This window comes from Myotis davidii, unplaced genomic scaffold, assembly GCF_000327345.1.
Source record: "Myotis davidii unplaced genomic scaffold, ASM32734v1 scaffold130, whole genome shotgun sequence".
Classification (NCBI taxonomy): domain Eukaryota; kingdom Metazoa; phylum Chordata; class Mammalia; order Chiroptera; family Vespertilionidae; genus Myotis; species Myotis davidii.
The window spans coordinates 3877723-3894429 of NW_006285040.1; the positions used below are offsets into that span (position 1 = coordinate 3877723).

At 36.5% G+C, this 16707-nt stretch overlaps 1 protein-coding gene across 1 annotated transcript in view; it reads right to left on the reverse strand.

Moving 5' to 3' along the window:
- AP3S1 (adaptor related protein complex 3 sigma 1 subunit) overlaps positions 1 to 14614 on the reverse strand; it is a 50846-nt gene extending 36232 nt beyond the window's left edge. Inside the window, exons 1-3 of the mRNA XM_015558438.1 lie at positions 14543 to 14614; positions 7160 to 7251; positions 2449 to 2560 (exon numbers count right to left, since the gene is read on the reverse strand). Coding sequence (XP_015413924.1) covers positions 2449 to 2560; positions 7160 to 7251; positions 14543 to 14614 — 276 coding nt within the window. The remainder of the gene's footprint in view (positions 1 to 2448; positions 2561 to 7159; positions 7252 to 14542) is intronic.
- Between the last annotated feature and the right edge of the window lie 2093 nt (positions 14615 to 16707).

Consider the following 16707-nt stretch of genomic DNA (forward strand, 5'->3'; position numbering starts at 1 on the left):
AATCAGCTGCCTCCTGCACATCCCCTACTGGGGATGTGCCCACAACCAAGGTACATGCCCTTGACTGGAATCGAATGGGAGGGACTTCAGTCCCCGGGCTGACACTCTATCCACGGAGCCAAACCAGCCAGGCATAATGTTTCGAACGTTTAATACAGTTCCTCATGTTGTGGTGACTCCCAACCACAAAATTATTTTCGTTGCTACTTCATAACTGTAATTTTGCTACTGTTATGAATCGTAATGTAAATATCTGATATGCAGGATGTATTTTCATTGCTACAAAGTAAACATAATTAAAGCATAGTGATTAATCACAAAAACAATATGTAATTATATATGTTTTCCGATGGTCTTAGGCGACCCCTGTGAAAGGGAGGTTTGACCCCCAAAGGGGTCGCTACCCACAGGTTGAGAACCGCTGACATAGATGTTTCTTTCTCTCTGTCTCTCCCTTTCCCTTCCACTGTCTCTAAAAAAAAAAAAAAAAAAGTCAATGGAAAAATACCCTCGGGTGAGGATTAACAAAAAAATTTTCAACATGATATTGTGAATTTTGTGACCATAAGGCTTAAGACAATTAAAAAAAAATCATAGATCAAGAAATAAATAAAAGAGAGAGAAAATGACACAGAAGAACGAGGAAGAATTGCTATAGCAACAAGGAGAAAACTAGTATATAAGTGGGTGAATTGGCTTTAGCTAGGAGTACAGTGAGTTCACCTCTCATAGAAGAGAGAACAGAGCACATGGACACAGATGTTCTCCTCTGATTGCTTCAATTTTCTCAGTGAACTAGAAAGCAAGATGCTAGAAGTGCTAGAGGTTTAAGGAGAAAGGAGAGTGTATCAGTAGTTGTCTAGAGTATGGACCAGTGAATGGACTGAGTAGCATTAAGGACTCTTGGAGATTAGAGATTATGAATTTAAAGTAAAGCCACAGTAAGTATGGTTATGTTTTTCCCCCCTCTTTGTATGTTGAAATGTATAGGTACAAGGAAGCAATTGAGCACTATATACAAGGCTATGATTATCATGATGACTACAGGATTTAAGCTGGGTAAGGAAAGTCAGACATCAGAAGGATCAGGGACAGTGAAAATAAAATAGGTTTAATAGACTTAAGATCCCAACAGGCTCAAAGATTTGTAGGAGTAATAGAAATTGTGATATGAAAGGTAAGAGGTGGCAGAGAGTGCAAACTGTAAAGTTGAAATGATGGAGGAACTGAAGTTTGAATAAAGACAAGATCAAGAAGTAAGTAGTGAGGTAGGGTAAAGGGCAAAATTTATTGGAGAAGAGGAATTCCAATGTCTGAAGACAGCAGTGTACTGAAAGAATTATCCAATGAACACTGAAATCACAAGCAGTATTGAAGTGAAGGCAGTGAATAATTTTTCATTTCTGTACATAATGTGAGCAGAGTTACAGACTGTCTTTATTGTGGACTATCTTTTCAAGCAAGCTTATCTAGCAAACAGCCTTAGAAAATGGAGAATGTCTCTCTCCAAAGCAAAGGGTAGGTTTACCCTTAGAATATATTATCTTCCTCCACTTCAAGGGCAGACATGCCTAGTGTCCACTATCGAAGATTCAAGTTCCCTAAGGTTGTGATTCCTCTGCTATCATTCAATCTACTGTGTATGCAGGTATCACATGGCCCTTTTCAAGTCACACTTTGGAAACTGGGACTTGAGGACCCAGTGTAAGCAAATGCTTTTACTTTGGCTACTGCTTTTGCTGCTAGTAATAGTCCTTTGTTTCTGGCCCAGAAATCTCTCCTCTTCTGCCAACATCCATGAAACTGTGATAGTTAACTTATTAGCTTGCAAGTAGGATAAAATCTCAGACCCTTGGAAGTTTTTCATAGAATCTCCAATGAATGGAAGGTGGGCATAAAAGATTACTGCAACAGGATGGGTAGAAGGTGGTATAGTTTAATAATGTGAGATAAAGTTTGGAGATGTTTTAGAAGAGATAATGATCTGGAAAAAGCAATGAGAAGAGAAGCAAGGGAAGACCTCCAGGATCAATGTTATAAAGAAAGCATGAGAGGCAATGTTACAGAAGAGGTTGAAGATAAAGAGAAATTTCCTGATGACTGACCTTGAGCTCCAGGGACATTATAAAAGATTTTCAGGAGACAGAGAGGAGTGGGTTTTGGGGTCAAATCTGGATACACATGGTAAGAGATTCATGACTCTTGGGCTTCTTATGGTAACTTACATGAACAAGAAAAAAGGAGCGTGATGAAATTAGTTGATTAAATCAGATTAAGTTAGTCTACGTGTTTTTACATTCTTCCTCCCTCTTTTACCCACCCAATACTACTCCGGAATGCTTCATTTCTTACTAAACGAAACATCATTTTAGAAAATTTGTAACATACACATTTTTTAAAATGTAAATGGCAAAATTGTTATTTAAATAGAGGCAAATGTTAACTTACTTGAATTAGATCTAAAATGCCAAGTTCACTTTCTGAAGAATCCACACAGAAGACAAAATATAACGTTGCATAATGTCTATAAATTAGTTTGTTGTCAGATCCTCCAATTAATCTAAATGACAAAACAAAACAATTGGAAAATTATAAGAAAATGAGAAACATTTTCATTAGCTCAAGCAAACTGATAATTTACTTAAAAACATTTTATAAAATAAAAGGTATCATTTACTGGCATAGCATTCAAGTGATCTTGTATCAGAGACTGAGTAAATTAGGTGCTTGTTTTCTTAAAAAATGTCAAGTAAAAGATGTTGCTGCTTCATTTTAATTCATTCATTCATTAAACTATCTACTGAGTATAGACTATGTGTCAGACACTGATAGTGGATAAGGAGCAATAAACAAACATTATCAGAGTGGAAAGCACTACATAGAGAATCAAAATAAGATGATACCATTCTGATGGGCTCATTACTTCAGATTAGATGTTAAGAGTGATATTTAGGCCAAGATCTAATAATAATGAGGCAGCAATGACAGAATTTAGAGAAGAGCATTTCAGCCAGAGTAACAACTAATAAAAAGGCCATTTCATCAAGAACAAAGTATGGATGTTCAGGGAAGAGAAAGACGGTCTATAGACAAAGAAAGATTAGTAAGCAATGAGGTCAGAAAGAGGGCAGAAATCAGATGACAGGGCATTTGAAAGTGCTTACTAAATTTAATTACACAAGTCACAAGCTTAAGACTGATTAGAAATGAGGGGAGAAAAAAAAAAGAATGACATTTCTTCTTAAGTTGGACAGATTTCCCAATAAAATCTCCAAAAACACATTTTGTTTTGAAATATAAATGCAAAACAACAATTGAGCTAAGAGATACCCAATTCTTTCATCAAATGTTTTTATTTATATTTGTTAGAATTACAGCATTTTATAAATAATCTTTCCAAACATCTTACATTTTTCTAAGTACAGTTTAACTATCATAGTTAAGTTTACAATAATTAGTTTGTTCATCTTCTCAAAAGACCCTCTAATACTAACATAAAGGCTAACTGAACACTCAAAAAAGGGAAAATGGCATATATTACTTACTCAGTAAAATAACACTGAAACCCTAGCCAGTTTGGCTCAGTGGATAGAGCGTCAGCCCATGGACTGACAGTTGTGGGTTCAATTTTGGTCAAGGGCACATACCTCAATTGCAGGCTCGATCCCCGGTCCCGGTCAGGCAACCAATGGATGTGACTCTCCCACATCGATGTTTCTCTCTCTCTGTCCCTCCCCCTCCCTTCCACTCTCTCTAAAAATCCAATGAAAAAATAGCCTTGGGATGAGGATTAACAAAAAAATAAAATAAAATGGGTAAATAAATTTAAAAAGTAATACTGAATTTATAAGTTCTATAGAAACAATTTATCTTATGTTCTCTAATAGCAAGAGGAAGAATAATTTTTGACAAATATTTTTTAACTATGCTAGATATGTTTATAGAAAAGATTCAATTAGAAAATATGTATACTTTAAAGATTCTCTGACATTATTTTTATAGGTTACTAGAGGCCCGATGCATGAAGATTCATGCAAAAATAGGCCTTCCTTCCCCTGGCTGCTGGCACCACCTTCACTCTGGCTGGAGCCGCCTTTCTGCCTTGGTTCCGGCCCAAAGCTGCCTTTCTGCCTTCCCCCACTGCCCAGAGGCCAGGAGTGGCTGGGCTGGTGTGGAAAGCCTGTGTTGCTGCCATGGCGCAAGCGTCCTGCCTCACCCCCGGTTGCTCGGTGCCTGCATATGCAAATTAACCTGCCATCGTTGGTGGGTTAATTTGCATACTCACTCCTGATTGGCTGGTGGGTGTTGCAAAGGTACAGCAATTTGCATCTCTCTCTTTTATTAGTGTAGATTATTGCAATTGTTTCATGAAAGACACAAAAAGAGCACAAGCAGCAGGTTTCGCTTCATCAGAAATCAGCAATTTAGCAGTTGTCTTAAACTTCTGTTTGGCTGTTTTTAAGGAAAGACCAAACTTTTGGTGTTAATAAATGGCTATTAATGTTGTTAAAAATGGCTATGAATGTTATTAAAAGAAAGCAAAGATATTAATATGGCAAGTATATATTTATCTTTAAAAATATAATTTCATCTTTAAACTACAGTACAATACAGATAAATACTGATACAAATTCTTATATGGAATGCAATACACCATATAAAACCACAGAATTTTAGAAATCTTCTTAGTCCAAATACCAGATAAAAACTGCGATAGATTTTAAGTTACCTGACCAAAAAAGCCAGTGTGTTAGTGACAAAACCAGGACTAAACCAGATGTGTATTCTCATCTCTGATGCAATATTTGCTATCTACTTTTTATAAGGTTGGAAAAGAATAATCACAAAGTCAAGCCATAATTTATAGTTGAAACAGTGCCTGATTAGATCAATCAAGTTTTTGCATGTCTATCACATGCAGTGCACTATGGTAGGTGATAGTTTCTTATGGGATAAGAGATTAAGAGACTGATATGACAGAAAGTAATAGTGATGGCAAAGACATTAAATTATAAAGGTGTAAGAAATAAAAAAATACAATTAAAATATAAAAACAGAAACCAGGTGTACCTGTCTCAACTATTAAATTGATAGCCATAAGTTAATAGCAGAATTTACAAATATTTATCAATTTAAGTGCAGCATGATATAACCTTTTATGAAATAAAAGTAAACTTTCTACGTGGTAAAAAGTAATTATGTTCAGATAAGAATGACTTCTCTATTATCCTATTTTTCATAAGATGCATTATATACCTTAAAATACAAAATTGTAGGCTTCTTTGACTAAACCTGTGATTACATGTACAGTAGGACTCAGTTTAAGTTCAGTTTTTGAATTGTCAATGAGGAAATTTCTTAATCTTATTAAGAAATCAATGATAGCCCTAACCAGTTTGGCTCAGTGGAAAAGCGAGGCCTGCAGACTGAAGGGTCCCAGGTTCGATTCCGGTCAAGGGCATGTACCGGGGTTGCAGGCACATCCCCAGTAGGGGGTTGTGCAGGAGGCAGCTGATGGATGTTTCTCTCTCATGGATGTTTCTAACTCTCTATCTCTCTCCCTTCCTCTCTGTTAAAAATCAATAAAATATATTTAAAAAAAAGAAATCAATGATATAAACATGGGGGAACATTTATAAAACTATTTGAGAGCACATTATTTTCATGAATCCCATTAATTTAAAAGTATTTATAATAGTTGGCAAGTTAATTATAAGTAATTTTATTTTTTAAAGTTATTTTTGTTGCAGTATGTGTGACATGTAACACTACAAAGTATAAGTAATTCTTAGTTTTTCATTTAAAATAGAAAAATATATTAGCTGAATTCTAATCTATACACAGAAATGCCTATACATATACACATAGACATATATTTAAAAAGCAGACTTCAGTCTTGTTTGTAATAATAAAATAAGGTATGCAATCTAAAATTTAATGAACAGATCTGTTCACTCTAAGGCAGTGGTTCTCAACCTTCCTAATGCCGTGACCCTTTAATACAGTTCCTCATGTGGTGACCCCCAATTTCATTGTTACAAATTGAACATAATTAAAGCATAGTGATTAATCACAAAAACAATATGTAATTATATATGTGTTTTCTGATGGTCTTAGGCGACCCCTGTGAAAGGGTCGTTCGACCCCCAAAGGGGTCGCGACCCACAGGTTGAGAACCGCTGCTCTAAGGAATAGCCTGTAGTCAATACAAAGAATGAAGTTGCTCTAGATATATTTATATGGCAAAGCTTTTCAAATTACTAAGTGAAAACAAGAAATATGCAAACTAGCATACATAGTTTGATCATAAGATCACACTTTTATATGTTAGTCAATGCAAAATTAATTTTCTAGAATGACACACAAGAAATTGGGAAGGAGGACTAAAATTCGGAGAGACTCTAATTTACATTTTACATTTTATACTTCCTTATAATGGTCAAATTTTCACAATATACATATATTGCCTTATATAAAATCCTATATAATAAAGATGTACTATGCAAATGGTTGTTACACCATGAAGCGTTAACGACCAACCGACCGGGTAAGGACCGGATCAGGGATCAGCAGGAGGGTGGGGCAGCGAGATACAAGCGGGCAGAGAGCTACAGGAGGGGGCAGGGCAGCAAGCTATGAGGGGGACAGGGGAAGCTACAGGAGGGCGGGGCAGCGGGCAGAGAGCTACTGGAGGGTGGCAGCGAGCTACTAGCACATCGATTCATGTGCAGGGCTACTAGTACTTTTATAAAATTCTTAAAAAGAACAAACAAGATTGCATATCTTTAAAAAAAATTTTAAGTATATTTTTATTGATTTCAGAGAAAAAGAGAGAGATAGAAACATTAATGATGAGGGAGAATCATTGATCGGCTGCCTCCTGCATACCCCACATGGGGGACTAACCCCGCAAACCAGGCAAGTGCCCTGACCAGGAAATCAACCGTGATCTCCTGGTTCATAGGTTGACGCTCAATCACTGAGCCATGCCAGTCAGGCTAAAAAATTCTTCAAGTTAGATTTATAGCTAACATAGGTGGCAATTAATTCACCTGATCAAATTAATTAAAATTAAAAAAAACTTTTATCATAAACAGATTAAACAGTATATATTCTAAACATACAAAAATTAGAATTGTCTATGAAATGCTTTACTTACAATCCTCCTTCTAAGAAATTACAAACATTTTCATCTCTCTTAGATACCAAATGGAATGTCTCCCTGATGATTTGCTGTTGTGTATCTTCACTCTGAGAAAGAATAATTCATATATGTTAGGATTGGATTTGTAGGTTTAACAGCATTTAAAATTTTTAAAAATAGGTTTCTGGTTAAGATGGTGGAGTAGTAAACGCTGTGCTCATCTCCTCCCACGACCACATCAAAATTACAAAGAAACTATAGGAAAATCATCATTGAGAACCTTCTGAAGACTAGCTAAGGATATACTGAAGTTCCGTAACTAAGGATATACTGAAGAAGCCACATGGAGTCAAGGGGGTGGGGGGTGAAGATGCCAAATGGGCTGGTCCCACACCCACATGTGGTGGCTAAAAATCGAGAGGGATATCTTGGCTGCTTAGGTGCCACCTGAGGAGCGAGGGGTCCCAGCCCCACACTAGGCTCCCCAGACCAGGATTCCAGGGTTGAGGAGAGAAGTCCCCATAACTTCTGACTATAAAAACCAGAGGGATTGTGGCTGAGTGAGATGGAGGGTTGCTGGAGTTCCAAGCATTTGTCTTAAAGGGCTAGCACACAGACTTACTTGCTGACAGATTCACTCGCTGTGGGGAGGCAGCTCAAAAGGTTCCAGGGACATACGGAGCAGACTGATTTATCTGGCTTCAGAATGAGGGCTGGAGGGGCAGCTTTTGCCCAGACAGAAGTGCTGGCAGAGAACACTGTTCCTTTGTTGATCCCTCCCTCAACCCAGCCTGCACTCGCAGGTGGGTGCTGCATCTGAGCCTCCATCCACCTAGCTAACAGAGTTAACCCAACCCTGGTGATTCCCTGAGACCCCACCTCATCCAACTTGCAAGTACACCCAAGCTGCTTCCAGTGGCTTTTCCATACAAACAGCCTGTCTTGGCTCATGCTTCAGACTTTCCCAAAATCTCTTAAAGGTTTACAAACTCCAAAGAAGCAACATCTGTCCTTACTGTGCCTGTGTCTCTTGCAAAGCAGCCCCAAGCCTGACAATAGTGGTAGCCAGCCTCAGTCACTTTAGCCTCTTCCAGGCACCTCCAAACCCAGTCAAGGGGCAACTATCTGCAGATCACTTTGCAGCTCATACCAAGTAGCCAGATAGGGCAAAGGCAACAGCTAACTTTGGCCTGCACCAGAGTCCCTCCCCACAACTTTAAAGGTTGGGACACACTTGAAGTGCAGACTTTGCAGGCGTCAGAATCCTAAAGCAAATCCTGCTCTGTAGGGCCAATCTCTGCACAACAGCTCCTCCACTGTGGTCAGAGCCAGTCCTCACAACCAATCAGCCTGAGGGTCAATCTCTCCCATTGATGTGCCAACAGTAATCAAGGCTCAACTACAACAGGAGGGACACAACCTACATGACTGGGCTCACTGGGCCCCTCATGACACTTAGTCCATAAGGCCACTCTATCAAGACCAAGAAACATGGCAGCTCTACCTAATACACAGAAACAAACACAGGGGAATAAAGAAACATGTCCCAAATGAAAGAACAGAACACAACTCCAGAAATAGAACTAAACAAAATGGAGACAAACAATCTACCAGATGCAGAGTTCAAAACACTGGTTATAAGTATGCTCAATTATCTCAGTGAGATCAAAAAAGAGACAGGAAACATAAAAATGGAGAAAGAAAAGATAAAAAAGAACAGTCAGAAATGAACAATACAATAACTGAAATGAAGAATACATTAGAGAAAATCAACAGTATATTAGATGAATCAAAGGACTGAACCAGCAATTTGGAAGGTAAGGTAGGAGAAAACACCTAATCAGTACAGCAGAAAGAACCCAAAACCAAAATAAAACAAAAAAACAAGTATTGTTTCAGGGGCCTCTGGGACAACTTAAAGCATCATAGGAGTACCAGGAGGAGAAGAGAGAGAGCCAGGGATTGAAAACCTATCTGAAGAACGAATGACTGAAAACTTCCATAGCCTGGCAAAGGAAATAGACATATAAACCCAGGAAGCACAGAGTCCTAGACAAGATGAACCCAAAGAGGCCCACACTAAGACACATCATAACTAAAATGCCAAAGGTTAAAGACAAAGAGATACTCTAAACAGCAGCAAGAGAAAGACAGATAGTTACCTAACTATAAGACTATCAGCTAATTTCTTAACAGAAACATTTCAGGCCAGAAAGGATAAGCATAATGTATTCAAAGTGATGAAAAGCAAGGGACTACAATCAATATTATTCTACCCAGCAAAGCTATCATTTAGGATCAAAGGACAGATAAAGAGCTTCCCAAACAAGAAAAAGTTAAAGAAATTCATCAGTGTTACAAGAAATGTTAAAGGGATGTCTTTAAGAAGAAAGGAAAAAAGATCAAAATAATGAATAATAAAATGTCAACAGGTACATATCTACCAACAATTACTTTAAAAGTAAATGGATTAAATGCTCCAATCAAAAGACATAGGGTAGCTGAGTGGATAAGTAACCAAGACCCTTACATACGCTGCCTAAAGAGACTCACTTCAGATGGAAAGACACACAGAGACGGAAAATAAAGAGATAGAAAAATAAATTTTTTGAAAATGGAAATTAAAAAAAACAAACAGCTGGGGTAGCAACACTTATACCAGACAAAACAGACTTTAAAACAAAGGTTATAACAAGAGACAAAGAAAAACCCAGCAATTTCACTTCTTGGTATTTATCCAAAGAAATTCAAAGCACTATTCAAAAAGACAGAAAAATCCTTATGTTCACTGCAGCATTATTTACAATAGCCAAGATATGGAAACAATTTAAGTATCCACCAATAGATGAATGGATAAAAAAGAAAGGAAGGGTACATATATACAACGAAATATTACTCAGCCATAAAAATGAATGAAATCTTGACACCTGCAACAACATGGATGGACCTAGAGCATATTATGCTAAGTGAAATAAGTCAGCCACAGAAAGACAAATACCATATGATTTTACTTATATGTGAAATTTAAAAACACAAAATAAATGAACAAATGAAACAAACAAATTCATAGATACAGAGAACGTTTTGATGGCTATCAGATGGAGGGAGGTTAGAAGAATGGGTAAAAAGGGTAAGAGATTCAGAAGTACAAATTGCCAGTTACAAAACAGTCAATAAAAAGCATAAGCTCAGGTGAGGATTTAAAATAATAATAAATAATATTGTAATACTTATGTATCATGTCAGATGGGTACTAGATTTATTGGGGTGATCACCTTGTAAGTTATATAAATGTCTAATTACTATGTTGTACACCTGAAACTAACAATATTTTATGTCAACTGTAATTGAGAAATAAAAAAATTATCAATAAAAATAATTTTTAAAATGCAAGATAGTGATATCTGTTGGGAAATTCATCTGATAGTTCCTTGAAGAACTTACATATTACATCTCACAGAAACAGAACACAACATTTACTTATGAAAAACAAAACAAAAATCAATGCTTTTTATAGTTTACCACTACAATATAACTAGCTTATTTCTAAGTTTCAAGACCAACAAGAAAAATATTAGACAAGGGAATTATAGACTTTAGTAAAAGGGACACTAGATATTAAATAGTTAAAGTCCACTGTTTTATAAATGAGTAAACTGAAATAGAGAAGTTATAAATAATTCATATAGCTAATCTATTTTTTAATGGAACAAAGTCTGGAGCTTCTAATTAAGTAAGCTTAACTAAATGCAAATTGAGGTAAGAGGCCATCCATCTTACTCAACTTTATATGTTATCAGAAAATGGGTTCTTGTATGTGCCCTGACTGGGGATCAAACCTTCAACCTTGGCATATTGGGATGATGCTCTGACCAACTAAGCTACCAAGCTAGGGTGCAATATACAGATCACGTATCATAAAAATGTACACTTGAAACTTAAAAGATCCTATTAACTAATGTCCCAATAAATGTAACTTAAACAGAAAAATGGAAACCAGAATAAAGAATAAACTATGTAAGATGCTCATGTTCTCACAGGAACAAAAGAGAAAGGGGGGGTGAGGGGAATCCCCTGCTAATTTAAACTATAATCACATCATCAAGTACCCATACTATTGATGAAGAAATGTAAATATGTCTAATAATATCAAATATTGTCAAGAATGCATAACAACAAAGCACTTATAGAATACTAGAAGAACTGTAAATTGGTACGACCCCTTCTGAAAACAGATCAGCATTACCTAGTAAAGCTAAACATGCAAGTACCCTAGGACAATGTTATTCAACTCCTAGTTATGTCCTAGAGAAATTATAAAAGATGTTTGCAAGACTGCTTATAGCAGCACTGTTTGTAACAGTAAGAAAACTACAATGTAAACGTCCATTAATCATAGAATGTATAAATAAAATGTGGTTTATTTGTGCATGGAATATTACACAGCAATGAAAATTAATGACTACAGTAGATATAATGCCAATGGTGATCTTAGAAATGTTGAATTGGTGTGTTTTTTTAAATTAAGTCACAGAAGACTATAAACACCATCATTCTATTTTCAGTTCAAAAACATGCAAGACTAAACAATAAACTGTCTAAAGACAAAAATATGTAGCAAAACAAAAGTATAATATTATTTTAAAAATTCAAAATGGTAGTTATAGAGAGGAAACAGGATGAAATAAAAGAGAAATACATAAAGACTTCAAAGTTGTTGGCAATTTTTCTGAAAAAAGGGTGGTGAACGCATAGTAATTAGGGCACTACTTACCACATTTTACAGATATTTATTGTATAAATATTATTTTGTACCTATTCAATATTTCATTGAAAAGCTGAAAGGGGGGAGCCATGTATAAGACAGTTGCCCTTTTCCTTCATGATGTTTGCTTTATTGTCACCTCCTTCTAGTCTTCATCTAGAGCAGCGTTCTCAACCTGTGTGTCGTGACCCCTTTGGGGATCGAACGACCCTTTCACAGGGGTCGCCTAAGACCATCGGAAAAGAAATATATAATTACATATTGTTTTTGGGATTAATCTCTATGCTTTAATTATGTTCAATTTGTAACAATGAAATTGGGGGTCACCACAACATGAGGAACTGTATTAAAGGGTTGCGGCATTAGGAAGGTTGAGAACCACTGATCTAGAGCTAAATGGTGGCCCTTGGATGACCTTATCTACTTTTGTGGTTCAACCATGTTATTATCTCCCTAATCTTTAATTCTCCCTTATCTCCAGTGCCTAAAAGAAGGCAACATTCTTTTCTAAATTGGGATAGTATTTCCAGCTTCCAACTATACAGCTCCATTTATAGCTATAAAGTCATATTAAAACCCACATTTTCAAGACTAAAAACATTACATTTTTTTCTAAAACCAATTTTTCTTACTATATTCTAATCTCAGTTAATAACATCACCATTCACCAGGCTCTTAAGGCAAAAATATTTTTTTTAAAATATATTTTATTGATTTTTCACAGAGAGGAAGGGAGAGAGATAGAAAGTTAGAAACATTGATGAGAGAGAAACATCGATCAGCTGCCTCCTGCACATCTCCTACTGGGGATGTGCCCGCAACCCAGGTACATGCCCTTGACCGGAATCGAACCTGGGACGCTTCAGTCCGCAGGCCGACGCTCTATCCACTGAGCCAAACCGGTTTCGGCAAGGCAAAAATCTTTAAGGTTCCTTTCCTTTCAATTCACATGTACATTCAGTCACCAAGTCCTGTTAATTCTATTTCAGAAATAGGAAAGCTGGATTCAAAGACATTACCTCAACTCAGATTCTTATTCTTACTCAGAATACTGTAAGAACCACCTAAACATTCACTCTGTCACCTCTCTCTACTCCATCCTACAAGCCACCAGAATTACTTCCTAAAAAAAACAGCATTTTTACCTACTTTTCTAAAGCCCTTTCATTTGATCTAAAAAGTTTCCATTTGATCTAATATAAAGTCCAAACTCCCTACCATGCCATAAAACAATCTCCAAAATCTAACTGAGACTTATGTCTCAAAATTCATCTATTTCTTCTCCCCTATACAATCTTCTCCAACCATATTGAAGTTCTCGCCATTTACTTCCTTCCTGTTTTCCTACATCCTCACTCCATTCTCTAACAATATCCTTTTAAGACCTAGCTGAAACATGATAACCCTATGAAGTTCTTTTTTACTTTCTCAGGAAAAATCAATTCCTTCTTCTTCATTGCTTCCTTGGCATTATTTCTATCCCTGATATACGCTTATAATGAAGTGTTCAAATTTCCTTTGTGCATATCTGAATTCTACCAGACTCTGAGCTCCTCCAGGTATTCTTTGAATCTGAAATTCTCAACAAGTGGCTGGCATAGAGTAATCAATAAAAGTGTACTAAATAAGTGAATATGTATCTAAAAGATAGGATCCACATCCCTTATCTTATCAAATATCTAGGTTATCTTACACACACACACACACACAGCGGTAATGAAGTAAAAACAATACGATGTAGTATGTAGTTAAAAGTATAAGCCTTATTCATAAAAATTCCTGCACAATCTTTCATGTTGGCTAGATGCAGAAGTTCTCTTGATTCCTTCTCAAGAATGACAAACAAATGCTCACATGGAAGGTTCTATCTGATCAGGATGACCAATACTGGACTTCATGTGAGTAAGAAATAAACTTTTATTGTGTTAAGCCACTAAGATTTGGGGGATTGTTGTTACACCAATTGCAATTCTTATACTAGCTAAAACTGCCTGATAAACTCAAGTATAGCTCATACAGACAACTTCTAATCATGGATTCAGAGCTTCCAATTAGCTTTTAGTGTCCTAGCCTTAGATAAGAGCAGACAACCAAGGATATTGGACATCTAACATAAAAACTAAGGACAAAATGGGGGGGGGGGGAATAAACCAAGTAGGGAGAAGAAAATTTTAAAATATATACCATTAATATCAGAGAGATAAGAAAGGTAATACAACTATGCAACAAGAAAAGAAAGGCATACTAGTAAACAGTAACATTCTGAGATCAAAAAGGAACTTGTGAAAATTAAAAATATAAGGAGAAATTTTAATACTCATGAGAAAGACTGAAAAACAAACTTGAGAAAAACATCCAGAAAATAGAATCAGAAGAGAAAGGATTAAAAAAGTAGGACAGAGCTGAGGAATGCTGAATAAAAGTTTCAAAAAGAGAACACAGAAAACTGATAAATTTTTCAAGCAAGGAGGACAAGTTTTCAGAATAAAAAGGCCCATCAAGTACCCAGCACAATTGATGAAAATTGACTGATAGCAAGGACCTGTGAAACTTTAGAAACTGCAAACAAGAGTTTACATGCATTCTGGACAGTAAAAACAGATCACATACAAAGACTAAGTATTCAGAATTACCGGCTTTTTTATAGCAATACTGGAAACTAAAAGGTATGGAGCAATGCTATAAAACTGGGAATCAAAATGCATGGTGATCAGATTTCCTACCACTGTTTCATAATCGAAGACAAAAGAGATATATTTCAGTTAGTCACAATTCCTAGATTACATCAGTCTAAAGATAACTAGTTACAAAAGGCTATATTATAAATACTTCTTAATGCATTAATGAAAAATAAATCTAAAAAATTCAGTAACCCACTAATAAAACTTTCTCTTTTCCTATGTTCCTTGCCTGACCTTATCTATATATATAAAAGCCTAAACGACTGGCTGGCTGGTAGCTATGATGAGCAATGACCACCGGGGGCAAATGCTCTGACTGGTAGCTATGATGCACACTGACCACCAGGGGGCAGACACTCAACGCAGGAGCTGCTGAGCTGCAGTGACTTGGCAGCAGCGGTTCTCGGGTGACTCACCCAGAACCAGAAAGGAGGGAGCCCGATTTTGGGGTGCATCCCCCGAGAACCACCTTCTTGCAATCCGGGACCCCTGGGGGGATGAGAGCTGGTTTCAGCCCGATCCCCGCAGGCCAGGCTGAGGGAACCCCCACCAGTGCACAAATCCATGCACCGGGCTCTAGTGCAGCAGTCACCAACTGGTGGTCCGCGGACCACGGGTGGTCTGTGAGGTCTGAAAGGTTGGCAAACGCTGATCTACAGCATGTCATAAAAGGCAATGTGAGAACCAAAACTTCCCTCTTAATCCAACAGTAAATAAGTCATTATCCTTATCCCTCCCTGCCATGTACACTCAGAGAAGAATTTTTTTAGAATATAAAGGATTACCAAGATGAAAAGAAACAGATCCTTTCTCAAAGCTTAATACAAGAAATAAAACATGAATATAACTATTTTTTAAACTTTTAATGTTCCAAAAACATGAGCAAAGAAAAAAAAGAGATAAAGTAGATGACATCAAAATTTAAAATCTTTGTGCTGCAAATGATATCAACAGGAGAGTGAAAACAACCCACAGAATGGGAACAAAATATTTGCAAATCATATATCTGATAAGAGATTTGCATCCAGAATACATAAAGAACTCTTACAACTCAATGATAATAATAAAAACACAACTTAAAAATAGACAAAGGATTTGAATAGACTTTTCTTCAAAGAAGATATGCAAATAGCAATAATCACTTGAAAAGATGCTCAACATCACCTGTCATTACAAAAATACAAATCAAATTCACAATGACATGTTACTTGACATCCACCAGGATGGCTAGAATAAAAAAGACAGACAATAGCAAGAATTAATGAGAATATGGAGAAATTGAAACTCTCATACATGGCAGATGGTAATGTAAAATGGTACAGTCACTTTGGATAATAATCCAGCAGTTTTTCGAACAATTAAACACAGTTTCCATATGGCCTAGCAATTGCACTTCTAGATATATACCCAAGAGAAATAAAAACATATTTTCACACAAAAATTTCATATGAGTTTACATGAATTCATAGCAGAATTATTCATAGTAGCCAAAAAGTAGAAACAACCCAAACATCCATCAACAAAATGTGGTATATCTATATAATGAAATATTTGGCCATAAAAAGTAATGACGTATTGGTATATGCTACAACATGGATGCCTCCTGAAAATATCATGCTAAGAAGCCAGTCACAAAAGACTACATATTTCATGATTCCATTAATATGAAATTTCTAGAATAGGCAAATCTATAGGCACAGAAAATAGATTAGTGGTTGCCAACGGCCGTGGGGAGTGGGGGTTGCAGATTGACTGTTACTAGGTACTACGTTTTATTTATTTTTTATTTTTAATATACTTTTATTTATTTCAGAGAAGAAGGGAGAGGCAGAGAGAGATAGAAACATCAATAATGAGAATCACTGACCGGCTGCCTCCTACACGCCCCTTACTGGGGACTGAACCTGCAACCCAGACATGTGTCCTGAATGGGAATCCAACAGGGACCTCCTGGCTCACAGGTTGAAGCTCAACCTCTTAGCAACACCAGCCAGGCTAGGTTTTATTTGGATTGATGAAAATGTCCTAAACTTAAATTATGGTAATGGTTGCACAGTGGTGAATACAATAAAATTAGGTAATTCTTTAAAAAGAAAAAGCTGGGGCAAGTTTTATAG